The sequence below is a fragment of the Sturnira hondurensis genome, unplaced genomic scaffold (genome assembly GCF_014824575.4).
Source record: "Sturnira hondurensis isolate 20B ecotype Veracruz unplaced genomic scaffold, ASM1482457v3 Scaffold0020119, whole genome shotgun sequence".
Lineage (NCBI taxonomy): Eukaryota > Metazoa > Chordata > Mammalia > Chiroptera > Phyllostomidae > Sturnira > Sturnira hondurensis.
The window spans coordinates 4381016-4408645 of NW_028092750.1; the positions used below are offsets into that span (position 1 = coordinate 4381016).

The window sequence follows — 27630 nt, forward strand, 5'->3', positions numbered from 1 at the left end:
TGGACAATATCTATAGCAGGGAGGACTAAAGACCATGGTCAAGGATGAGGATCTAGTTTGCATTTCTCCATCTTTTCCTAAATCTGCCCATGTGTGGGAGGGAGCACAGTTATAGTCCAATTCCTTCCCCAAAGCATAGAACAGCATTTGCAGTCAGACGGAGGCAGGCCTAAATCCTTACTTCTGTCTTGGCTGTGACTTCAAGCCAGTGCCATTCTCTTGTCTGAGCCTCAGTTTCGTCATGTCTAAAATGGGAGCGTAATGGTTCCTAAGTCAATGGGCTGTTGAGAAGATTCAAGGAGAGTGTGTAAGTTTTTAGCATGGTACCCACTCCAAAGTTGTTGACTATACCTATGACTTTCCAGGAGGAATATAGGCTCAGTCCACACATTCCTTTCTCTACTGAACCTTTAGAGGGACCATATATTTGTTTATTTTTCTTTCCTGCAGAGGACCATTCTCCAATGGGTTTTTAACGCTAGTCTACAGGCATTTACCCAGCCTGGAGGGGCTGAGCGTAGAAAAACATGGGGGGAAAACATGATCTCTCTCTCCTAGAGATCGGGGCGGCTGGATCCTGGCCTTCAGCTTGGAAAGTCCTTTCATAGGTTGCAGAGTTGGGGGAGGGCCAGGTGAGTTCTTTCCCACTTAAAACGCTTTTAAAAAGCAACGAGAGAAAAATGTGTGTGTATGTTTCCGTTTTTAGCACAGTGAGTCTCTCCACTACATGACTGCAGGTAGGTGTCGCTACTTCAGTTTTTAAGCATTTCTAGTCTCCCAGGCAATGGATGGAGACAGGGATGGGGTGAGGGTGGGACTCAGGGCAGTGCACTGCCAAGGTCTGCTTGTGGGATGGGCATGGGCACTGAGCTAGAAAACTTGGCACCTCCTTGGTCCAGAAAGGAGGTTTTTGTCTCCCTGAGAGATGGAGGGGGAAGAAATCTGGGCTTGTCAAGCCCTAAATATCCTCTCATCTGTGTGTGTGTGTGTGTGTATGTGTGTGTGTATGTGTGTGAGATTTACCACACATGTAGAACCACCAAATCTCGGCACTGGGACAAGACGTGGGAGGATAAGCAATACACCTTCCCTTATTGCCCACACATTCCTCTGACTATTCTGACCCCTAACTCTGAAGGCATGGAAGGAGGCTGTTCTAAAAACATTCCTAAAATTCAGTACATAGGAGTTCAGCACTGTTTATCCACCCAGACCAAAGACTGAACTTGGGTTCAAGTCCAAGGTAACAGAAGAGCAGTCCTCAAGCAGTGTGCTTCCATGTGGTTTTCTACTCCCACAGACAGTGACCTTAACCAAAGGCTGCATTTAGGACATCTGACAGTTTACAAAGCCTGCATCTCCGGTATGAAAAGCAATTCCTCAGTGCAAATCCAAACATACACTCTCGCACCTTTATCAAAGCTTTATCTCAACAACTAGCAATTAGACTGGCCAACAAAAGACTAAACCAGGGCAGCAAAGAATGACCTTTGCCGATTGTGCTTCCCTCCAGTGGGAGATTCTCCCAGAGTCCAGCCTGACTGGAACTGGATTTTCAGACACATGGCTGCACCTGCCCAGAGGACCTGTATATGTGAGAAAGAGGAGAGAGGGGCTTTTTACAAAGGATTATGGGGGTGGGTATGGTTTGGGGTTCAGGGGCTTCCGGACCCTCTTGTTTCTCTCTGGACTCTGTCTCCCCAGGCGAAGACTCCAGAGGAGGCGTGGAAGGGGGTTGTGCTTTCTTCTGCCTAGTTCTTCAGCAGAAATTCCCTTCGTCCTTCTCCCAGTCCTCCACTGGGTGTTTCTTGTGTTTTCTACGCTCCTTGTGCAATTTACGGTGGCGATGCTGGTGGTGGTGTTGGTGGTGGTGATGGTGTCGCCGCATTCGATGGGACCTTCTGGCTGCAGGGAAGAAGAGGACAGGAAAGTGGCAAAAGGTGGTGAGAGGCAGGTGGCCTGATGCAGTAGCGGGCCTCCTCACGGGGAGGGGAAATGAAGGGAACACCAGGCAAGCTGGTAAGTTCTCACTCTTAGGCAACACTGCACTATCAGGCAGGCATTTATTCAAATCAATGTATATAGTCATAAGATGTTTTAAGTGGAGACCACGAATAGGTGGAAACTTGGGGTGTCTAGAGGCAGCCACTTACGTTTGGTACAGACGATTTGGGGCCGGTCCCACTTGCCATTGCTCTGGCACTGAATGATGGACATGTGGTGCTGGACAAAACCCTCGTCACACTGGTAACGTACAGTGGCGTGGATGTTGTATTTGGCCTTGCGGGCACCAATGAGTGAAGCGTTCTCCACTGTTGGAGGAGGACCACACAGCACTAGGGACAGAGAAACCTACAGTTAGGGGAGTGGCCACAACAGGGGCTGAACGGGTTTCTTCTCTTCTTGGGAATGACACACCTGCCCAGGTCCTGCCCTTTGCCCAGCTGTGAACTCACAAGGCTAGAAGTGACTGTATCTGTCCTCTCCACCGAGACCAGAAGCCTCTTACAGGCAGGAGCCTCCTGAACACCTCCCAGCCCTTAATTCTTATGCATGATGAGAATCAAGGAGATGGGAGGTAAGAATAATGTGAGCAAATGAAAGGAAGTAAGGATGTGAGAATTTGCAAAGAAACAGAAACAACAATGAACAAAAATATAAGAAAAAGGTGGTCACAAGAATGCATGTGTTACCTTAATATGTAAAGAATTCTTACAAATCAGTAAGACCAAACAACAAACTGACACAAAATTAGGCAAAGGAGATGAACTGGCAGGTCACAGGAAAATAAATACATAGAAATAGCTTATCAACATATGGACAGTTGGTCATTCTCATCCTTGAAGATATGCAAACTGCAATAATTTAATGAACAAATAAACTGATGAACAAAATAGGACCAGAGGCATGGATTCAGAGAACACAGTGACAGGTGTCAGAGGGGGTGTGGGAATTGGAAGAGATTACCCAAAGAGCATATATGCAGAGCCCATGAACACAGACAACAGTGTGGTGAGGGCAAGGAGGGACAGGAGCTAGGTGGAGGGGGTTGAAGGGGGAATATGGGGGACATCTGTAACAGTGTCAACAATTAAAAAATAGCATTGAGACACTACTTTTTCACCACTTAGATGAACAAAGAACAGAAAGTCTGAAAATGCACTGGGGTGGCAAGGGTAGAAAAAAAAAGACCATTCTCATACAGTGCTGGACAGTGAAAACTGGGCGGGGCTGACTCTTACAAAAAAAACAAACAAACCATGAACCCGTGAATGTGAGCCACAGGAGGGGAAGGGGGAGGGTGGTGGCGTACCTGTGCCCTTCTTACAGACATAGGGGAGGTTGTAGTTGCAGGGCACGTCGTTCCAGCGCCCACTCTCGTGCGCCACCATCACCACACAATCCTCCCCGCCCGCGAAGAAATTGTCTGGTTGGTTCTCTCGCCAGTTCTCATATTGCTGCAGAAATGTGGAGCGGGGGTGCTTAGGGGCTGGCGTCCTGGCCCAGACTCTGACCCTGTCCTCTGTGGGGCTCCCCTGGCCAGACCACTCAAACTCTTGGGGACTCAGTGTTTCCATCTCTGTAATGCGTACTGTTCTGTCTGCCCTGAAGGTGCAATTCAAGTCAGCCTTCCTCTGGCTGGGAGGCTCCACTGCCCTCCTTCCTTGTACCTCTGCCTCCGGTCTTGTTCTCTGATTGTCTGTTTCCAATATGGGTCACTCACTGTTAGATAAATAGTTGAACAAAAGATGACCACAGCCTGGAAGCCCAGGAAGGCTTCCCTGAGGATGCCACAGGAGAGAAGACTCAAGGAAAAGAATGATGCAGGCAGAGAACAAGCAGAGGGACAGCTAGAGCAAAGGCCCAAAGGCAGGACTGAGCTTGTCCTATTTGAGGAATGGAATTGAGGCCAGTGGGGTCGAAGATGCTTGACGGAGCTGGGAGTCGAGGGGGGGAGGGGGGCGGGGGGCGGGGCAGGGGTTGGCTCTTGTGGCAGAGGAGAAATGGCAGATTTTTTTCAATTGTGGTACAATACATAAAACAAAATGTACTATTTTAATAATTTTTAACCCTCATCCTAGGATACTTATTTTAGAGGGAGAAGAAGGGAGAGAGAGAGAGGGAAATTGATGTGAGAGAGAAACATTGATTTGTTGGTTCCCCTCCCTACACAACCTGGCCAGGGATCAAACCCCACAACCTAGGTATGTGCCCTGACAGGGAATCAAACCCAAAACGCTTTGGTGTACCTGAGCCATGCAGCCAGAGCAATCATTTTAATAATTATTAAGTATCCAGTTCACTGGCATTAATTAGATGCACAAGTTGCACAACCACGACACCGCCTGTTGTCAGAACTTTTTCATTGTACCAAACAGAAACCTGGTCCCATGAGCATGGCTCCCCATGCCCCTGCCCCCAGCTCCTGATAACCACAAGTCCACTTTCTGTCTCTGTGGGTTTGCCTGTTCTGGACAGTTCGTATCAATGGGGTCGTGCATATCCATCTTTTTTGTGTCTGGCTTCTTTCACTGAGCACCGTGTCTTCATCCACATTGTAGTGCATGTCAGTGTTTCATTCCTTTTTCACTGTATTTACTGTTTGGCTGGACCACGTTTTGTGTAGGTGCTCATCTGTTGGTGGACATTGGGTTGTTCTTTTTGCCGGTTATGACTAGCGCTGCTGTGAGCGTGCATGTACCTGCATCTGAGTCCCTGCTTTCACTTCTTTTTGGCACACACCGAGGAGTGAAATCGCTGGCTCATGTGCTAATTCTTTGTTTAACTTTTTCGGGAACTGCCAGACTCTTGTGCAGCTGAAGGAGGTGGGTCTTCAACTTGAGAACCATGGGGAGTCTGGCAGGGCTTGGAGCAGGGAGAACCCTCATCTGATGCATGGTTTTTAAAAGGTTTCATGTGCAGGGTTTCCCTTGGGGCATTAAAAATATTCTGGAACTAGATAGAGATAGTGTTTGCATGATGTTGTGAATATACTAACTGCCACTGAATCATACACTTCAAAATTATTAGTTTCAGCCCTGGCTGGTGTAGCGCAGTGGACTGAGCGTGGGCCTTCGAACCAGAGGATCGCGGTTCGATTCCCTGTCAGGGCACATGCCTGGGTTGAAGGCCGGTTCCCTGCAGGCCAAATCCCAGCAGGGGATGCACGAAAGGCAACCATACATTGATGTTTCTCTCCCTCTCCTTCCCCTCTGAAGATAAATAAATAAATAAAAATCTTTATTAAAAAAATTATTAGTTTCAGCCCTAGCTGGTGTGGCTCAGCAGATTGAGCACGGGCCTGAGAACCAAAGGATCGACAATTTGATTCCCAGTCAGGGCACATGCCTGTGTTGCGGGCCAGGTCCCCAGTGGGTGGCGCTCGAGAGGCAACCACACACTGATGTTTCTCCCCCTCTCTTTCTCCCTCCCTTCCCTCTCTCTAAAAATAAATAAATAACATCTTAAAAAATAAAAAAGAGAGAAAACAGAACTTTAAAAATAAAATGATTAATTTTATATTATACACATTTCCCCTCAATTTTGAAAAATCACCATGGCCACCAGGTGGAGGGGCAGGAGTGCAGGTAGCAAGTGTGTGTGTTTGTGTGTGTCTGTGTGGGGGCTTTGGCAGGGGTCCCAGTGAGGGGCATCATAGGCTGGGCAGGTGGGGCACATAGGGATGTGGGAGTGTCTCAGAGCCCACGGCTGGACGGCCAGGAGGTGTGAGCTAAGGAGTCATCCCCAGTCCAGGGATTCTAGCCTCAGTCACTACGTGGATGGGCCATCTAACATGCAAGGAGGTTAGGTGATTTGGGGCTTCTCTGAAGCTCCTTTGCCACCCCAGACCTCTGATGGCTGACTTTCATAAGAGGGTAAAGTGAGGCCAGAACACAGAGCCACAGAGCTCATCTGTATCACTCTGTTCCGGGTGGGACCCTAGTCAGCAGTCTGGTAGTGGAGCCCCAGGCTCCCACCACTCACCAGCCCCGTGTTGTCTGTCCACTGGAAATCTCTCTCCACGATCCTGTCGTTCAGGCCAATCCATGTGTTTTCATGCCCAAAACCTGCAGGGTAGGGAGTCTTCAGGGCTGGGCACCTGCCTCTCCCCGAGCTTAGGGTGCCAGCTAGTGGCAGGTAGGGACAGGGTGGGAGGGGAGGACCCAACCCCTTTCCCAGCCTGGAGGTGGTCTGGAGGGGCAAGGGAATGGAGGTGGGGCTTAGGGGAAAGAGAACAGAGAATGGAAGGATGGAGGTGGGATAGGAGCCGAAGGCTGCAGGGGCAGTGGTGAGGAGGGACCCCAGGCCCTCCCTCAGCCAGGGCATAGGCTGGAGCTCTGGCTGCCTTCTCCCTGGGGCATGGGGGTGGGGCACAGAAAGGGCTGTTATTAGGTGCTGGCCTTGCCACAGTTTGTGGCTTAAACAAATGGCCAGAATAAGGAATAAGCGAAGACACGTCAGATCTTTGCAGAAATGAGAGTAAGGGACAGGAGAACCAGCGGTGGCTCTGGACGGGGCAGCGGTGAGACCTAATGAGCCAGGTACTGAGGCCAGAGGAAGTGGAGAAGGAGGTTTGATTGCAGCGAGGAGAAAGAAATGAGTGACCCAGGGAAAGAGCAAATGAAAGAATTAGGGGATGGCAGCAGTGGGTGTAGAGGCCACCCCCAGAGCGGGGCCCTGAGCAGGAGCAGGAGTCACAGACAAGGACCCCGCTGAGTCTGGTCAGATGCTTCTGGGCAGGGGCCTCTGGGGACAGCAACCATCCAGCGAGATGGAGGACAGCATCCTGAGAGGCCTCCGAGGACAGTGCTCACTCATGTACATTACCCCAACAAAGTCTTTTAAAAGCCAAAAAGAAATTAGGAGATGGGATGGGGGAAATGTTAATACATGGATGGACAAACAGATGGATAATGAATGAATCAGTAGAAGCCAGATTTAATTCATGCAAGGCTTTTGCTAGGTCTCTGCACAGCTCCTCCCCCATTTTATCCCATGCACCACAGGTGCTCCCCCGTTGCCCTCCCTCCCCTGGCTATTTTATTTGTCATCAGCCTACTTAGGGCCAGCTAAACTATAGTGTGGATGTATTTAATTAGATATTTACTTGTTTGCCTATATCCCCCACAAGAATGGTATTCCCTGAGGACAGGACAATGTGCATCTTGCTCACTGCTGTGTCCCAGTGCCTGGAATGGTGCCTGGCAAAGAGCAAGTGCTCAGTAAATATATGATGAATGAATGAACGAACAAACTAACAAATGAATGAGTGAAGTGAATGTGTGAAATAACACATGAATAAACAGACTTGGAAATTATTAAGTGGCCAGGGTTGCGCTAATGAACACAGCTTCAGAAAGGTGGTTTCTTTAGGATCCCGGGGGACTTCCCTGACAAAAGGACTGCAGGGCCACCCCTGCCCACCCCACAATCCCTACTGTTAATGAAGCTGTGTTCCTCAGGTGAGTGGACGCTGGTCAGGTGGCCAGCTCGGCGGCGGCAGTCCCTCTCGGCATCCTCCCATGCCCGCCGATGGGCAAAGTACCGGTAGCAATGGCCCTGGAACTTGTGCCAGCCACGCTCACAGCCCTCTGTGTCTGGGAGGTGGAAAGGGAGTGTGAGGGGAGCTGGCCTTGGCCCACGAGGCCTGCCCTGCTGGCCATGAGCACAGCCAGCCCACCAGAGAGAGACAGGGCCTATCCAAGGTCACTGTGGGGCTAGGTCTCCCCTCTCCCTGGGCCCATCCCCTCCCCTAGGCTGTCCCCACCCCTTTCACCTCCTCCTTCCATATTCACTTCTTTTCTTTGTTGCGGGAAGAGGCTCTGCGGGAAGAGGCTCTGCGGGAAGATCATTATGCCCATCCCCTTTCATCCCACCTGTGGTGTTTCCATCTCTGATCTGCAGGACCACACCGTCGGTGTGGACCTGGGGACTCAGGAAATGGTCTCAGAAGGGCTGAAAATTTCCCTCCTGGCAAAGGGCTCAAATAGGTATCTCTCCCAAAGAGACAAATGGCCAAGAAGCACATGAAAAGGTCATGATTAGTCATTAGGAAATGCAAATAAAAACCACAGTGAGATGCCACCTCATGCCCACTATGACAGCTATCATTTTTAAAAAGGAAAATAACAAGTGCAGGTGAGGATGTGGAGAAATTGGAACCCGTGTGCACTGCTGGTGGGAATGTAAAACAGGCAGCCACTGTTAATACAGTCTGGTGGCTCCTTAAAAAGTTAAACATAGAATTACCATATGACCCAGCCATTCCACTCCAAAAAGAATCAGGGAAAAAGAATAGAAAACAGGTGTTCAAACAAAAACTTATACGTGAATGTTCATAGCAGTACTATTTATATTAGCCTCAAGAGGAAAGCAACCCAAATAATCCATCAAGTGATAAATTGATAAACAAAATTTGGTCCTTCCATGCCATGAATATTATTCAGCCATAAAAAATAATGAAACACTGACACAGGCTAAAATATGGATGAGCCTCAAAAACATGACGCTGTGTTTAAAAAAGCCAGACATAGAAGGACACATAATGTGTGACTCCACTTATAAGAAATGTCCAGAACAGGCAAATCCAGAGACAGAAAAGAGATTAGCGGCTGCCAGGGGTGGGCAGATGGGGAAAGAAGAGTGACTAGTAAAGGGGGCAGAGTCTCCTTCCGGAGTGATGGAAATATCGTGGGACTGGCTGGAGGTGGTGGCTGCAAAACAATGTAAATGTACTGAATTCCTCTGACTTACTCTAAAACGCTTAATTCTATGCTATGTGAATTTTATCTAAAAAGACAAACTGGTTTGTCTCCTGTCGGACTCACAGCCACAGAACCAGAGATGGAGACCTGGAGGATGTGTGGGAGTCTATGGCCCCCACACCCACTCCCGTTTCTGGGGTCTCAGCAGAGACTCACCTTTCTCACAGAGGCTGCCCGCATAGCTGGGGAGGCAAAGGCAGACGAAGGTGTTGACCTCATCGATGCAGGTACCTCCGTTCTCACAGGGGCTGGAGACGCAGTCGTCGATGTCTGGAGGGGAGAGGGAGAGAGGCTGAATGAAAGATCAGCCTGCCCCTGGCTCAGTCTTCACAGGAAACCAGACGGAAGATGGGGTCACGATCCTGCCATCCATCCCGACCAGAGTGCTGCCACAGTGGTCTGCACAAAGGGCTCCATGCCCCTGCAGGCCAAAGGGGTGGAGCCTCACATAATTAACGTAAAAGCATTTAATGAGAACAAGTGCCACTGGGCTGGCTAAGGGCCAGGGTGTGCAGGACATTTCACCAGACTCCAGAACAATGATCATACTCTTGCCAGCATACCCAGAGATCAAAGCTGGAGGGTCGTTCTGGAATGTGGAACCTAGGGAAACTGGGTGGCAGAGTGTTTGTGAGGGCTTGCGGAGAGTCACGAAGCTGTTTGTAGAGACAGATATCCAGGTGAACTTCCCCTCCTACCACCCCTGCGTAGACAGTTCTTGAGGCAAGTGTGACACCAAGGAAGCCACTTCTATTCTCGAGACTCAGTTTCTTTTTTCTTTTGCAAAGTGGTAATAGCAATGGCGTTTTTTTCAGGGCAGTTGTGAGTGGACAGTCAATGGGAGAGCTCAAGAATTTATACCATTTGTATTTATTGTTATAATTCTATCATTATCAGCATGGCTGTGAAGGTTTTGAAATCGATGAGATGATGCACAGGGCTAAGAAATTGTATTATTTTGCCCTAGCTGGTGTAGCTCAGTGGATGGAACGTGGGCTGTGAACCAAAGGGTTGCTGGTTCGATTCCCAGTTGGAGCACATGCCTGGGTTACGGGCCAGGTCCCCAGTGGGGGAGGGTGTGAGAGGCAACCACACACTGATGTTTCTCTCCCTCTCTTTCTCCCTCCCTTCCCCTCTCTTTAAAAATAAAATATTAGGAAAAAAGAAATGGTATTATTTCACTTATTGTTATAATTTTATAATCTGTCATATTTCTTGTGTTGGGCTTTGGAGCTGGTATCCAACTCTGGTGGTGCCACCACCCCTGCCCACCCAGGAGAGGGTAGGGTCCCCTGGGGCCCTTGGCTGGAAGGAGTCTGAGCCTTATTGCACCTTGTCTTCTCCAGCCTTGCCTCTGCCTGTCAGTAATGGCAGACAGCAGCCAGAGACTTGGCTGCCAGGATGAGACCCAGCTGACTGGTCCTGGGCTGATTTACCAGATCCAAGGAGTAGGGGGTGAGGGGGAAGGGAGCATCTAGGGCCAGCATTTTGTGAACCCCAAGTTCTGGTGGGGATGGCTGCTGGGGTCAACAAAACCCAGGGTTCTGGAGTCAGACAAGTGCAAGTTCTGATCCCGAGTCTGGGGCACTCACCGATCTCACAGTTCTCCCCAGCATAGCCCTGGCCACAGCTGCAGCCGTACATGGTATCGTTGGCTGTACAGGTGCCCCCGTGCAGGCAAGGGTTGTTCTCGCAGGGATCCGAGGGGGCTGCAGGAGGGACAGGCAGTGCGGGGAGCAGTCAGGCCACCAGGTCTGCCTTCCTAGAATCCAGACCTCAGGCACCCGAGGCCCTCTGGCTCAATCCCTCTCTATGGAGTCCCCTCTGTAACCACCCCGTAGTATTCACCAACCTCCTCTCACGTGCCCCTATGACAAGTTTACTCCTTCCAGGAACTTCCCCAAATCACCTGTGCGCTGCCCTGCCAGTGACAAAGTTCTTTCTCTGACTCAACTGGAATGGTTTTCCCAAAGCTTCTCTTAGGAAATCACCTTCTAGAACTTGTATTTCAGTGTCCTCTGTGACTCATCCCTCTCTCCTGGACATGCCCTGCTGGTCATTGTATTTCTCACTACTTGGAGCACAGGAGCGGACAGAAGGTTCCTGATGGCAGGGTATGAACAGCACTAGGAAGAGGGGAACCATCACCTCCTTCATTTGGGCTCAATGTCTTTGGATGCAATTCCAGTAGTTACATTGTAGGGAGGTGGTAGATTATAGCAGTTAAAACAATGTGCTCTGGAGTCCGAGATGTTAGGTCATTCCCGGCTCTGCCCCTCACTAGGGGACCCTAAGCAAATTGCTTCTCTGAATTTCAGTTACCTCATCTACAAAATGGAAATAAAATTAGTTCACCTCTCTCCCAGTCTTGACCATAATGCTGTATGTGGCTCTCTGTATTATAGAGAGCTATACAGAGCTCCCTGTATTATAATATAATGCTATATTAGCCTGGGGCCTCTCGAAGGGTCTCAGGGATGCTTGGCATGCACCAGGTACCCAGGGTACATTTAGGAATGTGGGTCCCTGCTCCACTCTCCAACTATTTCTCCCAATCGGCTGGGTTTCCTTGGAGGCATGAGGATCTCCCGTCCCCATCTTGGGGGCCCAGATGCCTTGGTGGATGGTCTCCATCCAGGAGCCTGGGAGAGGCAGATCAAGAACCCCATTCTACCCCAGCTGACACCTTCCCTTGTCAGGGCTGCATCCAACCCTTCCACTGCAGACACTAAACTGAGCCCCAGAAAAGGCAAGGGCCTGACTCAACGCCACACAGCGGGCCAATACAAGAGCCAAGACTGGCCTCCAGGGTTCTGGTAGCCCAGTTTAAGGCCCTCTTTCCAGCCTTTATATTCTAGAATTTGCTTCTGTTTTGGGCTTGTCTAGAGCTCCAAAAGAAACTGAGATTGTAACAAGTTATCACCAATTCCTACATCTCCTGGCATTCACCCTCACCCTCCACTGCTGTCAAAGGGCGTCTATGTAAACCTGAGTCAGGTCATGTCCTTCCTCTGCCCAGATCCCTCCATGGCTCCCCATTGCCCTCATCCCACATGGCCTTGTACGATCTGGCCAACATCTCCCTGCCCTATTCTTTCTCTCTCCCTTGCTCATCCTGCTCCAACCACACTGGCCTTGCTCTTCCTAAATGCCAGGCAGGGTTCTGTCTCAGGGCCTTTGCACAGACTATTCCCTCTGCCTAGAACACTCTTCCCCCAGAACTCTTCATGGCTCCTTCCTCACCTCCTTCAGGCTTGCTCAAATTTCATCTGGTCAGAGAGGCCTTTCTGACTCCACTTCCAGAACCAGAAACTACCCACTGGCATTCCCTACCCCTTGCTTCACTTGTGCCTTTGCTCATATCACTTTCTAACCTCCAATACCATTTAGTTATTTATTAGGGTCACTGTTATGTGTTTGTGCCTCCCCCCCAGAGTGGTGCTATTCCACATGGCAGTCAAATATAGCTATTTAAGTTTAAATTAATTAAAAACGAATAAAAGTAGAAATGTAGTTCCTCAGTTTCACCAGCCACTTTCAAGGATTCAGTAGCCACATGTGGCTGGTTGCTATTGTATTAGACAGCATAGCTCCAGGACATTTCCATTATTAGGAAAGTTCTAGAGTGCTGCTCTAGAATGTCAGCCTACAGAGGACAAGAGACTTGGTCTCAACATGGGGCCTGGAACATAGCCGGCACTCAGTAATTGCTTGCTAGTTGCTGGCCTTCCTGTGGGGACAGAGGCCTGTCTCTGGGGTGGTGGCATATGCCTCCATGAACTGCCAGGGGGGCCTGTGGCTATGTCTGTCCTTAATGCTGCCCAAGCACGTGTGTGCACATGTGTGGGGCTGCTAGGCACAGGGATACGTGAGTCCCACCAGGTGCCTGAGCTGCAGACAGCTGCCCACGGACTGGCGGTGACTCAGTCGCTTGCTGGTGCTGCATTTATTTTTGGCTTCATTAGCATTTCTGCAGCAAGCATTGAGTGGGTAGACACCCCAGTCTCTCCCTGAACCCACCCCCAGTGCTGTCGGTCTCTTTCCAACCTGACTGCCGCTGGCTGCAGTCTGGAACCAAGACTCCAATAAAGACCAAGCCAGACTCAGCCATAGCCCTGGGGGCTCTTGCAAATGAACTTTCTTTTGCACCCCTCTGCGTGGTCTCCCTCCCACCTCGCTAACCCCCCTACTCCAGCCGCTTTGGCATTGAGCCTTCTCCCTGATTCCCACTCTGCAGGGCAAGCTCACCCCTCCCAAGACCTCCGGAGTTTTTTTGTTTGTTTTTACGCAAAGTAGGCATTATCCAGTCTAGTGGGTGATACAGACTATATTGTTAGTTGGCCTGGATTCAAACTTTATCTTTGATAGTCCCAGCTGCCTGACTCTGCACAAGTTACTTGACTTGTCCCTATGCCTCAGTCTCCCCATCCTAACGTGAGAATCACACTAGAACTTGTTCCACAAGGGCATGATAAGAATTAACCAAGATGATTCTAGTAAAGTGCTTGAACAAGCCATGTATATGGGCAGTCACCAGCAGCTCATATAAGTATCAGCCTTTATCAATTCAGGTGCCCATATCTGGGGTTCTCCTGCCTCTTGAGCATCTAAAAAAAGAAAATTTATCCTGGGACACAGCAGCCCAGAGGTGACAGAATGGATGACGAAACCTTGCACCTGCTATTTCTATCATGTACACTTTGCCTTCAAAAAAGAGAGCAAGTGTAATAGCAATTGTGTTAATAAGAGTGTTTTGCAACTCAGGGAAAAAAAGCCTCTTAATTAGCTGCTGATTTTTTTTAAAGCTCACTTGACCATAAAAACAGCTCCATATGCAAGATCTAAAAAAGGGGCCAGAATTTGCAGGTGAGCTGTGGGCAGACCCGGCTCCAGGAGAACAGGGTGGTGGCCTTCTATGGATTCTGCTGGGCACAGAGCAGCTAAGGCTTATGCAGACTTGGGCTCCCCTGAAGTTTGGCCGCTGACCAGCTGGTAGTGACAGTCCTCCCTGAACCACAGTTTGCTGCCTATAAAACGGGAGTGATGGCCCCCCACTTCTACCCCTTCCCAGCACCCACTTTTCCTGTGACTCAGAGTCCCTCACAAACCACACCACTGAGTCCAAGCTGCAATTCTCACTCTTCTTGCCCTGTTTCCTCCATCCAGCTCCCCCCTGGGGGGTGTCTGTGTCTAGCTCTGTCTTCCCCAGATTAAGGCATCCCTGAAGGCCAGCCCCCCGCCCCCAGCATTGCACAGCACTGCTTGACTCTGGGTGCCCATAAACATGAGTTGTTAATTGAACCGAAATCAAACTCCGCTCGATGCCTCGTCATGTTCCTACCACTTGCTGTGCCTCAAAAACACATCAACTCGACCTCCTGCCTTTGGCCAGACTGGTGCCTCTGCCAGAGAACACACTTTCTGCAATTGGATGCACCTAATAAGTTTCCACCTCCCACGACATCCCCTGCTAGAAACCTTCCCAGGACCCAAGGGACAACCCTTCTTCCTTACTTTGGGCTCCCCTGACCCCTGGTCCCAGAGCCCTCACCACACTGGGCTGGATGAGGCCACCAGCTTTGAACTCACTCTGCTCTGCACTCCCATGTGCAGAGGTCCTTGGCAGGACTGGCTCCTCTCCACTTGCTGCCTCCTCCGTACTGGCACTCCCTGCAAGGACCTCCAGCTCAAACTTGTCCAGGGCCCAAGGGGCAGGTGGCAGGGTGCTGGGGGAGTCCCACAACACTGTAGGCTCCCCCAAGGACTCTGACACGGGCTTGTTCGTGCTGGCCGCCGTAGATGTCCAAGGAGCAAGAGCAGGCTTCTCAGGGAGGCTGCCCTCATATGGAAGGGCTGAGGCTCCCTGTGTTCTCCAGGTCACCCTCTGGCCCTCTGGCTCTGGGTGGGGTTGGGAGCTGGAGGAATCCATTGTGGACGTGGCCAGGACCTCACTCTTGTCCCCCTGGTCCAGGGATATGAGGGACGTCACCATGTTTTTATCCGCAGCCACCAGAGGGCTCATGGTGGGTCTTTCATCTCCTTCAGACACACGAGATCCAGGTTTCCAAATTCCATCAGCATCACCGGGGTCCACCATGGCTATGGAATCCACAGGACCCACTGTACCTCCTCCATCTGTAGTGGCCCAAGGCTCCAAATTCAGGGAGACACTGGGGCCCGTCAATGGTGCAGAGGTGGGGCAGGGGTCCAGCTGTTCACTGTGCAGTGACGGCCACATGCCCTGTCCCTCTTCCATGGTGGCCTGTGAGCTGGAAGTGGGGCTCTTTGCTGTGTTGAAGAGCCCAGACTCAGACCCTGAGATGCCTCTTCCTCCCAGGGGCTCAGTAGCCGTCTCCATGGGGGTGAAATCTGCTGCCACTTTCCCAGCCACAGAAGCCTGTGGGCTGGATCTGGGGTGCTCAGTTTTGCCTAGTCCAGTGGGGCTGGTATCCCCATTTTCTCCAAAGCCTTCCCTGGGAGAGTTAGAACTGGTTCCAGCTTGTGTATCCATGGCTACCTGTGGGGGGGCTGTGGGACTTCCTGCTTCATGGTCACCAAATGTCAGGAACATGGCCTCTCTACCTTGTCCTGTCAGGCCCAAGGAGGTGGGCAAGGAATACACTTCTGGGTGAATGGGGTCCTGGGGACCAGCCTGGGTCTCTGAGGCTGGGGAGGGTGCGGCAGTGGCCATGACCTCACTGTGACCCTTGACCCCACTGGCCTGGGTGGGGAGGGGCGTAGGGTGTGATAGGAGCCACACTTTAGGGGCACGAAGCATGGCCATGACAGGGAGGTCTAGGGAAGTGACCATGGGGGCTGCCTCCCAGGGGGCAGTGTTGGGATCCTCTGAGGGGCTAGGAGGCTGGGCAGTGGCCTCTGAGTGGGACCAGGGCAGTTTGGGGGTGTCCAGCCTCACACTGGGGCCCTTGGCTTCCTCCAGCTTGAAGCCAAGGGCTCTGCTGGGGCCTGGGATGCTGGGTGGGGCCACTGTTGGGGGCCACAGCCAGGGCTCTGTGGAGCTCCTGCCACCAGGGAAACCTGCAACAATACCAACAACAGTGATTATCTTTCAGCAGCTCCCTTCACGAGTATCCTTGGTTTAGGCCTGGGGAAGAGAGTGCTTCTGATGCCAGGGTACCCAGCAGGGACTCAGAGCCTCCTCCCCTTGTCCCCCTCAGACACCCACTCAGGTCCCACCTCCTCCTTGACCCCACTCACCAGCTCCAGGCACATCCACCTCATTGGACAGCACAGCCCAGGGACTTTGGCTCCTGCCAGTCCCTAAAGAGTCTGTGGCTGCAGTGGTCAGGGGAGGCTCCACATGATTCCCGGCAGCCTCCGGGGTGGTGGAGGGCTGGGCACTGACCTCAAGCCTCCCCTCCAGCCCTTGCTGGGATTCCTGCTGCTGGAAGTGTCGCCCATTCAACCCTTTAAAGCGTCCCCTCCTTCTGGGCATAGGGCCAGCTGGAGTCGCCTCCCTGTGTGTGCTAGCTGAAGTGCTGGCCTCCAGGCTGCTGGTGTAGGGGGCCACAGTGCTCAGCCACTCCTCCTCGGCCTTCAGGGAAGGTCCTGAGGGTACTGTGGGAACCCCAAGGGCCGGGCTGGGGGTCTCTTCAGTCTCCTGCTTCTCTGCCAAGACCAGAAGCTCTTCCTCCCCGCTGGACACCAGAGGCTCCTGGAAGTCAGAGGTAACCATTTCCCCTTCCTCCAGGCTGGGCTCCAGTTCTCGGGCTGGGGGTCCTTCTGCAGATAGAATCTCTCCCTCATCCCCAGATGAGGGGGTCTCTGGGTCTCCATGTTGTGGAGAAAGGTAATGAGCTGTAGGAGAAAGCAAATGAGGATGTGTTATAGCCCTGGCTGGTGTAGCTCAGTGGATTGAGCGCGGGCCTGTGAATCACACAATTGCGGTTCGATTCTCAGTCAGGGCACATGCCTGGGTTGCAGGCCAGTTCCCAGCGGGGGACACACGAGAGGCAACCATACATTGATATTTCTCTCCTTCTCTCCTTCCCTTCCCCTCTAAAGATAAATAAATAAAATCTTTAAAAAAAAAAGAGGATGTGTTAGGCTCAAGGGCTGGGAAGTTCTGCCTGAAGTCTACCCACATTCCAGCATACTGCAGCACAGATTTGTGTATCTCTGTCTCTTTGTGGCTTCTCTCTCTCTGTCTGTCTCTCTCTCTCTCCCTGGGTGGTTTCTGAAATCCCCCGGAATGAGAGAGGGTGATTCAGTTATCATCCTCACTGTTTAGGCTTCACCCACTGTCAAGTTCAGAATCAACTGGGCACAGTAAGGAGTCAAGAGACAACTTGGCTCAGGGGTGAAGCTCAGGCAGTAGTCAAGTCTCAGGGACAGGTCAGGCCTGGGCCTTGGCTGTTCCCCACCAAAGGAGAAAGTGCTTAATGGCTTGGCCTTCTTCAACGGGATCTCCCCCATACATAGATAGAAGACCCAACTCCTCTGAGTTGAGGTTTGCAGCTCCTGAGATTCTGGCTCCACCCCAAGTGCAAAGGTCATCCCTGGTCTCATCCCTGGGAATGTGGCTCGGCCCAGTTGAAGCATCACTTCCTCAAAGGGTGCTTCTGAGCATGGCTCCAGATAAAATATGCTCCGCACAGGGATTTGTCTTTCAGGGACCTCAGGCTTTATAGCCCACCCCCTACACAAGACTTCCAGCCAGAGAGCTTAGGGCTCCTTCCTTCCTCCAGCGTGGGACTCCAGGGAAAAGCCTGTCTCAGGGGCGTGGCCTTCACCCAGGGGGTGGCTTCTCGCGGAGTAGTTCCCATGCATCTCCCCCCTGCCCAGACTCTGCCTCCACCAGAAAGCAAAGCTCTTGGTGCGGTGGATGGCCTTTACCGAGGCCACCAGGGATGCACCCTCGGGAGCATGACCAACAGGGACGCACTTCCCCGGACATGGCCTCCCACGCACCACGGAAGCAGTAGGCGTCGAAGCGCTCTCCAGGTGCAGGGAAGCCGGTGCGGTTAGCGAAGCGGTAGACTGTGCGTACGCCGGGGGCCGGACCCCCGCAGCGCCGGCGCGGCATCTGGATCGGGTAGCGCACGCTGCCATCTGCCAGCCAGCCCGGGTCACACTGGTCCAGGCCCTCGTGCCAGGCCAGGTGCAGCTGCCCCACCGAGGCCAGTACAGCACCCTGGCGGCGGCACTGGGCACGAGCGCCGGCCAGAGTGAGGCGGCGGGCTGGGCCCACGTAGAAGACCTCGCCTGTGGGAAGGTGTGGGAAGGTGTGAGAGGAAATCAGGGGTGTCTAGGGGACCCTACCCAGGAGCCCGGGAAGTGGAGCCCACTCCAAATAGCTCGGATCTGACCGAAGAGGCCGCTGTAGCTTTTTTACAAATGAGGTCCCTCTGGCTTTAGAGAAAGGGAGAGGCTTGGGAGGAGGATGAGGTAGGAAAGAAGGAGGCCGGGAGCAGGAGCGGCTCAGAGAAGAGGACAAGGTCTCAGAAAGGGAAGAGGCGTAGAGAGAGGGAAGGGGTGCAGACAGAGGGAAGGGGCACAGAGAAGGAGAGGGGCTCAGAGAGGGAAGGAAAACTTAGTTACTTTACGGAGTATGCCAAAGTCTTTAGGTTTAAAGAAGGATGAGACTTAAGAGGAAGGGGGGTTGGGGGAAGTGACAGGGCTCAGGGAAGGGGAGGGTCCTGCCAGCCCCAGACTTACCCCCCAGCTCACGGGCAAAGCAATACACATCGTAGAGTTCCCGTGGGTCGCGCCTCCCATAGCTCCTCACCCCTGGAAGGCTGCTACGGTCGCCATAGCAACCAGGACGGGACTGGGTGATAGGATACCTGACAAAACAAGGATGTGTGCTCCTGGGGCCCCCAAGAACCATTTTTCCCCAGAGGCTAGCTCTCCATCTCCCCACCCTGTGTACCCCCTCACCGAACAGTGCGATCCGAGAGCCACCCAGCGTCACAGTTGTCAAAGCCATCCTCAAAGGCGGCCTGCAGGTGCCGTGGGGCTGCAATGGTGGCTGAGCTGAGACGACAGGCCTCTTGGGCTTGGACGAAGGTCAGCGCATAGCGATCCCGGGCTGCCCGGTAGTGGAATACAACACCTGTGGAGGAACATCCAGGATAGAGGGCCAATTTATTCTGGAATCTTCAAGAACAGACCTCGCTCTGCAGAGTGTCCCACACCCCTCAGTCTGATAACGACAGAACTGCTGCCCTACACTGCCCTAAACACCCTGCCTTCACTCAGCACCAGACGTGGCGCTAGGGCAGCGGTGGCGCTAGGGCAGCGGTGGGGAATGAGACTGACATGCCCCCATTTTAGAGATGAGGACACCGATAATAATGGCCACAAAGGGCTAGAATTTGTTAAGTATTCACTACATAATAAGCATTTATAAGCATCATCTCACGGAAATTAAGGCTCAGAGAGGTTCAGGGACAAGGTCAGGGCCACACAGCTAGATTAAGGCAGAGCCAGAATTCATATCCAGGAAAATATGACTCCAAAAATAGCATTCTTCATGCCCAGGGGTAGGCCCTGGGGGTGAGAGGAGACATGCAGAAGAGCCAGAGAGATTCTGCCATTTAGGAATTAAGTACATGCATCAATAGGAGAAGCACTGGCAGCAATGGGAGATCAAATGTGATTATGGTCCAACCTAGGAATGGAATCACGGAAGGCTTCTTGGAGGAAGTGACTTGTATGTAAGTCAGGATGTGAAGCCCATTATTGAACGGGCATACTGTGAGTCAAATTCTAATTTAGGGATGAAAAAGTTACTGAGCAAGACAAAAGAATGAAACTTTTTGCCCCATCTTATCAAACTGAGAGCCCCCAAAAGTTGACAGCTGGGTCTGTCATAACAGTGTTCTTAGCCCCAGGCTGGCATGTGGTAGGTACTCAATTAATATTTGGCAGAATGAGTGACTTGAACAAATCCAGACGTGGAAATTCTTTCTTGTATTACTTACTGACTTTCTTCGAGGATTATTGGTTTTGAGAAGTGAGGCTTTGGAAAGGGGATGACTGGTTATCCCCATAAAATATACAGTGAGACATTGTTGGGAGGGGAAGACTGCTCTAGGACTGGGGTCCAGGGACTTGCCCTTGGCCAGCAGAGGTTAAGCGATACTGACTTCCTGGCAAGAGTCTGCAGGAGGTTTTGCACACAACAATCCACTCACTGAGTCATTTCTCAAATACCTGTTGGGCATCTACTGTGCCACTCTCTGTTCTAGGGCTTTGGTTTAATAATAGTAATAATAATAATTTTTGCCTTGTTCACCTTGATAAGTTAGGAAAACAAAAACTACACTGGATATTTCAACAGCAAGAATTTAATACAGGAATTGGTTAAACAATATTTAAGGATTGTTATCATATATTTCAATCAACTTTTTAAAAAGAAACTTCCTTTAACAATTTATTTTAAAAGGAAATGTATATTCCTATTTTAAACAGAAAGCCAATATCCTTTTCCTTCTGTGAAAATAGGTAACCATGAAATGGACTTAAAATGTGATGTGAAACCCTATGGAATCCTGTGGTCCACAAGAAATGGAGCCAGAGGCTGCTCACTCTTAAGTAAAAGAGACAGCTATTAGAGAGGCAGTATTACCTGTGGAGACCTGCTTTGTAACTTTATCAGAAATATAGAAAGGGAATCATTTATATTCACAGGGTGAGCTTCAGGTTCAGCCCCTCCCCCTCCCAGCCTTGGTCCCACCCCTGCCCTCAACTGACCGGTCACCTCCAGGGACACCAGGTCCTGCTCATCCTCGATGCCCCTCACCACCTGGCAGCGGTAGAGCCCGGAGTCGCTGGCCCTCAGTGGCCCTAGTAGCAGCGTGCCGTTGGCCCGGTGCCGGGGATAGGCAGGCAGAGACACACGTCCCTGCCAGCCCTTGGCCACTCGAACCACGTTGTTCTTGGCCACCAGGATGGGCAGGTCCTGCCACTGGCCTGACGCAGTGCGCACCTTGGTCCACTTGATCCGAGGGGCTTCTCCAGCTGCCCCTGGCTGTGGCCGCAGGGTGAAGAGACAGGGCAGAGCCACCAGCTCCGCCAGTGCAGCTCGCACAGAACCGGACCCCACCTTCTGCATGTGGAGCCCCTTCTCAGCAGCAGTGGTGGCAACAGTGGTGGCATCCTGTGTGCCTGGAATGGGGAAGGTGGAGAGAGACCTGACTCAGAGGCAAAGGCCAGCAGAGACTACTTCCTTCACTTACAGGTAGGGAGACTGAGGCCAGAGAGACTAGGTTGCCTATACAACACCATGATGCAGGGCACAGATCTGTGATTTGCACACAGTCTGTGAGCAGAAGGGGAATGGGGTCAAATTCCTTTATAGTTCTGCCTCCATTCAAAGTCCAGATCCCAGGGGCCAGTGACTCTGTCACTGACTCACTGTGTGGCCATGGGAAAGTCATCGTCTTTCTCTGAGCCACAGTTTCCCCAGAAGTTACGGGAGAGGTAGCCATGGGGCGTGAAATGGTGTTTGTGGAATACCTTCTATATAACAGGCACATTATAGATAGCAAGCAGCCCATCAGATTTTCATAACCGTCTGCAGAGGTAGCTTCATGTCATCATCCTCTTTTGTGTAGGAGGCATTTCTAAAGCCTGGGCTTTTGACTACCACTGGGGAAATGCCAGAAGATGCATACATACAGACCTTTATTCCCATTGCCCTGCCCCTGACAGGCATCACTAATCAATGTACACACTATTCTTTTTCCTCCCTCCCTCCCTCTCCTTCCTCCTTCCCCCATTCTGTTTCTCTTTCTCTTTCTCCCTCCTTTCCCTCCCATCCTTTTCTTCTCTCTTTCTCTCTCCAGCTCATCATAGCAAAACAGTGAAAGGCAGACACCTCCAGCCTTTGCTGGCATTGACTAAAAATAACCTCTCAGGTGTCTTGTTCGCTTTTGACTGTTCAAAGACCTTTTTCATCTATTCTTGTTTTATTCCCCACACCAAGCCAGGAAACCAGCAGAAGGCTCTTTGAGCTAAAAAGCTGCCCCATCTCATCCATCCCTCAGACCTCAACCTCTCCCACTGCATAGGCCAACTCACCCTGTTCCCCAGCCACCACAAGCAGCATCTGGAGCACCAGGAGGCCCGAGGCCCAGACAGACACGGCTGCCATCCTGGACCTGGATGAAGAAGGAGAGGAAAGGAAGAGGGGTGAGCACAAGCTCCCCAGACAGTTGGCATGAAAAAACCAAGTGCCCCCTCCACAGATCTGGAAACTGGGGCTCAGACAGGACAGTGTGTCAGTCAAGGTCACACAGGCAGCAAGCAAGGGCAGAGCCAGGATCCAAACCCAGAAGCAGCTGACTTCAGAATGCTAGCAATAATGTCTCATGTGAGAAGTAGGGGTGCTGGAGTGAATCAGAACCTGGGGCTGTCACTGTGTCTGGTCCTCGCTTTGTGACCTTGGGCAGAGTTAGGCATTTCTGTGCCTCAGTTTCTTCATAGGTCAAAAGGGGATGACATCAGGTAGTTGGAAGGAATAGATGAGTCAATACATATAAATTGCTTAGAACTGCCTGGCACGAAGGAGTAAATTTCAGCTGTTATTATTATTGAGTTTAAGAAAGGCAAGATCAAAATCTTATTTTTCAAGTTGGCCTCCTGATCAGACTGGTATGGGGGTGTCCTAAAGAGCAGTTGCCAGTCCCAGCCTGCCTAGGCTCCCAGTCCTGGGGGCAGGTTGGTCTCCAAGCCAGCCTTTAATCTGGGTTTGCTGAATGACACGATTCTTAGCTTCAGTTCCAGGATTTGGTTGTCGCCAAGATTCTATTCTTGGTTTCTGGGATTTTTGAGGTGCTGCCAAGTCCCAGCAGGAGGAAGGGGACTTGCCCATTCCCACCATCCCCTCCCCATAACTTCCCACTGTCTGGGGAAGAGATACTTCCTAGGTCCACAGAGACTCCAGCTGTGGGTCCAGCCTTCTACAGGGATTGTGGCCCACGGGCATAAAGTGGACAACGGAGTGTGAACTGTAAGCAAGGCCCATTCCAAGCACTGGGACATGGCAGTGACCTCCCTGACCTCACATTCTTCCAGAGACTAAAAACCCAGGGTGGGGGCCCTCTGGACAGACTCAGGACTCTCCAGAGCTCAGGAAGTGCCAGCAGGTGGGAAGTTAGAACATCACCTATAAACTCAGCCCTTGTACATCTCCCCCCTGAAAAGAATAGGCCTGAGAAGGAAGTGTGGGTGGAGTCCAGAATAGGGATTTATGGGGGAACAGCTGGCCCCATCCAGAGGGCCTTTCCCAGCTCCTAGAGGCCCCAGCTGAGAGGCTGGCCTGGGACCTGTCCGTGGTGCTGAACTAGGGCAGCAATGCAGTGGCTGTGCCCTCTTGGTCTTCTCCTTGTGGTGGGCCCAGAGAGGGCTAGCGGTTTGCTTAGGACTGCACAGCAGTGTAGAGACAAGGCACTGGAACTGTCTGGCTGGGTATTGGAGGGTGGGGCAGGACTCTGGGCTGCACCTACCCCAGGAGTGTCTGAGGAAAGGGCAAATTCCGAGAATTCTCTCTCACACGCATACACTATGGGAAAGAGCTCAGACTATATCCAGAAGGCAGGGCTTGCCTTCCATTCCCTACATGTTACCTGACCTAGAAAGTTTCCCCACCTGCAAAATGGGGACCACTCAGTATGTACCTCATAGAGTTACTGTGAGGATAGAATGAGCTAAGACATGTGAAATCCTAGACGTTAAATTAAAAAACAGCTCTTTGTGCAAAGCCTCATGTACATACTTAAGTACACAGAGATGGCCCAATACAGTGACACACAGTTTCAGGTACACCCCCCATGCACACATGCTCTCCCATACACACTCAGTTGCCTCTACTTGCACCTCATACACCCCCACCCCTTTAAAAATATCTCCTCATCAGGGCCTTCAGAGGTGAACATTTACAGAGCTGTCTGGGCCTTGTCCCCTCATGAATAATACATGAGCCTCATGCATACGCAAATAGGGGGTCTGCAGGGGGTGGGGGAGGGGCAGAGAGACAGGAGGACGAGTGTGTTGTGTGTGTGTCCCCCTTCTTGCACCTACCTCTTGTCTCAATGGGCACTGAGTGAGGTGAGTTTCCCAATGGTCATTTAAAAAACATTTTATTTACTTATTTTTAGAGAGAAAGGAAGGGATGGAGAGAGAGAGAGAGAAACACTGATGTGAAAGAGATACATCTATTGGTGTGCCCCAACCAGGAACCAAACCTGTGACCTCTGGGTTCTCAGGCCAGCACTGAATCCACTGAGCCATACCAGCCAGTGCACCAATGGGCATTTTTGTGTATTTGCACCTGGGTGTGCATCAGGGTGCTGAGTCCAGGTGAGGATATCAATGAGGTTGTGCCCTGTGGTGTATGGACTTGCATGCAGGTCCCCAGCAGCTCTATGCAATGGGTGGAGCATAGGGGGCCCCCTGTGGTCTCTGGAAGTGTGAATCTGAGTGCCCTTCAGCAAGGGGTCATGGGGTATGTGAGTGCAAAGGCACAATTGTGGAACTCCTTGGAGGAGAAAGGAAGCCAGCTCAGTAAATCATCCCAGGCTGCCCCTTTGGGACCTGAACCCCTTGCCAATGTCTTCCTTTTAAGTCTCCAACTCTGTGTACAGACTACATCTCAAACCCTCACACTCAGGGTCCACACTGCCAGTCACATGGAGAGGACCCTTGCTGTACACATGGGACATCACGCGCAGCCACACAGCCCAGACAAGAGCCCAGGAGAGAGAGAGAAAGACACACATGTAAAGATTCACAATGACATTAACAAAGAGAGACAATATGGGCACTTATAAGGCAGGCAGCACGTCTTCTGCACAAAGACACACACCCACATTCTCAGGCTCCCCACATAAACTGCTTGATGAGGCCACACCATCAGACACAGCTCCTCACATGCACATGGGAATGGCAGCCCCTGCCACAAACTGGGCTGGGTAAATGTGGCCTTGGTGACTAATGGGCACACATCATTTTGCCACCTGGTGACGTGGCCCCTGGCACAAGTTTCCTGACAAAGACACATCTCTTGTCACATTAGACTCACAGAGGACCCCAGACCACCCCCTCTCCGTGGGTACATACCCTCTCCCAGCATGGGGTAGACACACAGACAAAGCTTCCACCTTCTGGAGGGTCATCTTCCATTTGGGAATGCCTGGAAGTGAGGGAGGCCGCTGGGTTCTGAGTTCTCACTGCCCACCCCTCCCTCCCTGCCCTTCCCCCAAGTCCCCCGCTGGGGCCCAGGGCCAACCCTCTCCTCAGCCTGGCTGTCTCCCATTAATGCTGCTGAGAGGAACAAAGCCCTGTGCACAGGGATGGGGGGTCGCTGCTGTGCAGGCTGGGTCTGGGGTTCCAGCCCCTTAGTTCCCAGGGGCTGTGCCTCCAAATCAAACCAGACTCCCACATGCAACCATATGGACAGATGGAACTGAAGGGGTGAGGCACGGGTCTGTGTCTCACTGTGAGGACACTGTCAGATATGGAGGTGCTAGTGGTGGCCCCCCTGTTTGGACTAGTGCCTCTCACAGGTCCTAGGAATCCATAACTTGTGGTCAGAGGGCTCTGACCCATGATTCACCTGGGAGACCCAGTATGCTCCATGGGAGAGGGGAAGGAACCCCAACACCAGGCCTGAGGGAACAACAAGGACCACCTTGGGAAGAAGCTCCCCAGAGCCTTCTCCCTGAGTCAGGATGTGGTAATAGGACACGGGCCAAAAGGAAGGGGGACCACAGGGTCCCCCTTCCTTGTGGCTCCTAACTCGCAGTGCAAACACCTTTCCATTGGGCTGATATGGGGACCCTCTCCTGCTGCAGGCCAGCCTGGCATCTTCTATTCATCTGCAAATTGGGAATCCCCACGTAAAATCCTGGGGTGTCTCACTCAGACACGGGAGTGCCCTGTCCCAGAGTCCTTACACAGCATCTGGGTATCCCCCTCTTCTCTATAAACTAGGGGTGCTCCCTCCGGCCTTGGTTCCCAGTGCCCCCTCCCCAATTCTGAGACCCATCCCCAATCAGGCCCCCTCGCCACCATGGGGTCCGCATTCCCTAGATAACCTTACTCCCAAATCCAAGTGCCTCTCACATTTCCAAGCGCCCTCCCAGTTTGCGTTCTCTCCCCAACCCGGGGGTCCTCCTCACCCCGTAGCATCCTCCCCATTCTGGGGACGTCTCTCTGATCGCAGGTCCCCTCCCCAATCCCTGGCTATTTCTCTAATCCCGAGGACCCTCCCTCAAGAAGCCCCTTTCCTGCGACGGACCCCCACCTGTCTTCTAGCTCGGACGCATCCCTGGGCGGTTACTCGGCACAAAGGACGCTCAGCTTCGCTCTCGAGCGCCGGGTCCAGCCCCTGCGCCCTGCGCTCGGCTAGCCCCAGAGCCGCCTCGGTGCTTATAAAGGGGCCGCGGGGCTGTTTTGCGCATGCGCCCAAACCAGCCCGCGGTCGCTGGCAACGAAAGGGAGGGGCCCCTTCTGCCTAAAGCACCCTCTCCACTCCTTCGACCACTGCCCTACCCAGGGGGAAATTGCACCATACTTACTCTCATTCACTTCTCCCCAGGAGCCACGTTAAATGTCCCCAGACATTCCTTGGTGGGCCTGCCCCATCATACAGATGGGGAAACTGAGCCCAGGGAGACAAAGTTGCTCCCAAGGTCAGGTGGAGGGGAAGGACAGAGCTGGAACTCCAAACCTGGTCCAGCTCACTCTCCAGGGCTCACACTTGGAGCAATTTTGACTAGTTATTGTTTCATCCTATTTTTAGAGAGACAGATGAGACTCAGAGAATGGGAAGATCCCTCGGTTCCACAGCTGATAAGAGACTCCCAAGGTAGGCCCTGACCTGTGTGGCTCAGTTGTGCATCCTCCTACAAAGCAAGAGGTCGAGATCAAATCCCAGGTCAAGGCACATGCTTGGGTTGCCAGTTTTGTCCCAGGTGGGTGCATGTTGGAGAGGCAACCATTAATGTTTCTCATCTCGCTCACATCAATGTTTCTCTCCCTCTCTTTCTCCCTTCCTTCCCCTCTGTCTAAAAATAAATAAGTAAAATTTATTTTAAAAGAGAGGGAGAGAGGCTCACAAGGTGGGAGCCCAGGGGTGTCACTCCCCAGAGCTTTTGTCACTAGCTCCAGCCAGAGTGTACCATTAATACATTCCTTTGTCCAACCAACATTTATGGAGCGCCTCCTGTGGACCAGGTACTGTTGTTACAGGAATACTTTCACTTTGAGCAGGTGGCATGTGTGTGTCTTTGCAGAAAGATCCCAATCTTTTTTTAAAATATCTTTTATTTATTTATCTTTAGAGGGGAAGGGAAGGAGAGAGGGAGAGAAATATCAATGTAGGGTTGCCTCTGGTGTGTCCCCTGCCAGGAACTGGCCTGCAACCCAGTCATGTGCCCTGACTGGGAATCGAACCGCGATCGTGTGGTTCGCAGGCCCGTGCTCAATCCACTGAGCTACACCAGCCAGGGCTAAGATCCCAATCTTAAAAAGCCTACATCCATGCAATGGAATATCGCTCAGCTATAAAAAGAAATGAAGGTTCGACACACATTGCAATGTGCATGAACCTTGACAACATCATGCTGAGTGAGAGAAATGACATCCAGCAGGTCACATATTTTATGACCCCATTTATATGAAATGTCCAGAACAGACAAATCCATAGGGACAGAAAGTAGATTGATAGTTACCAGGGGCCTGGGAGCAGAGGGAATGGGGAGTGACTGCTAATGGGTACAAGGTCTGAAAATGTTCTAGAACTAGACAGAGGTGATGATTGCACAATAATGTGAATATACTTAAAGCCACTGGATCGTACAGTTTAAAATGGTAAATTTTATGTTCTGTGTATTTT

General features: G+C 51.7%; 1 protein-coding gene across 1 annotated transcript; it reads right to left on the bottom strand.

The window, feature by feature from the left end:
* Positions 1–460: 460 nt before the first annotated feature.
* Positions 461–26120, bottom strand: NCAN (neurocan). Its single transcript, XM_037028897.1, has 16 exons — positions 26038–26120; positions 24852–24924; positions 21813–21892; positions 20484–20897; positions 18666–18840; positions 18444–18571; positions 17697–17990; positions 15984–16583; positions 14355–15803; positions 10358–10474; positions 8922–9035; positions 7440–7598; positions 5986–6068; positions 3314–3458; positions 2154–2336; positions 461–1905 (listed from the first exon to the last, which is right to left on the bottom strand). Exons 2-16 carry the CDS (start codon positions 24905–24907, stop codon positions 1760–1762), a joined length of 4143 nt encoding a protein of 1380 aa, XP_036884792.1. The 5' UTR covers positions 24908–24924; positions 26038–26120; the 3' UTR covers positions 461–1759.
* Positions 26121–27630: the final 1510 nt, after the last annotated feature.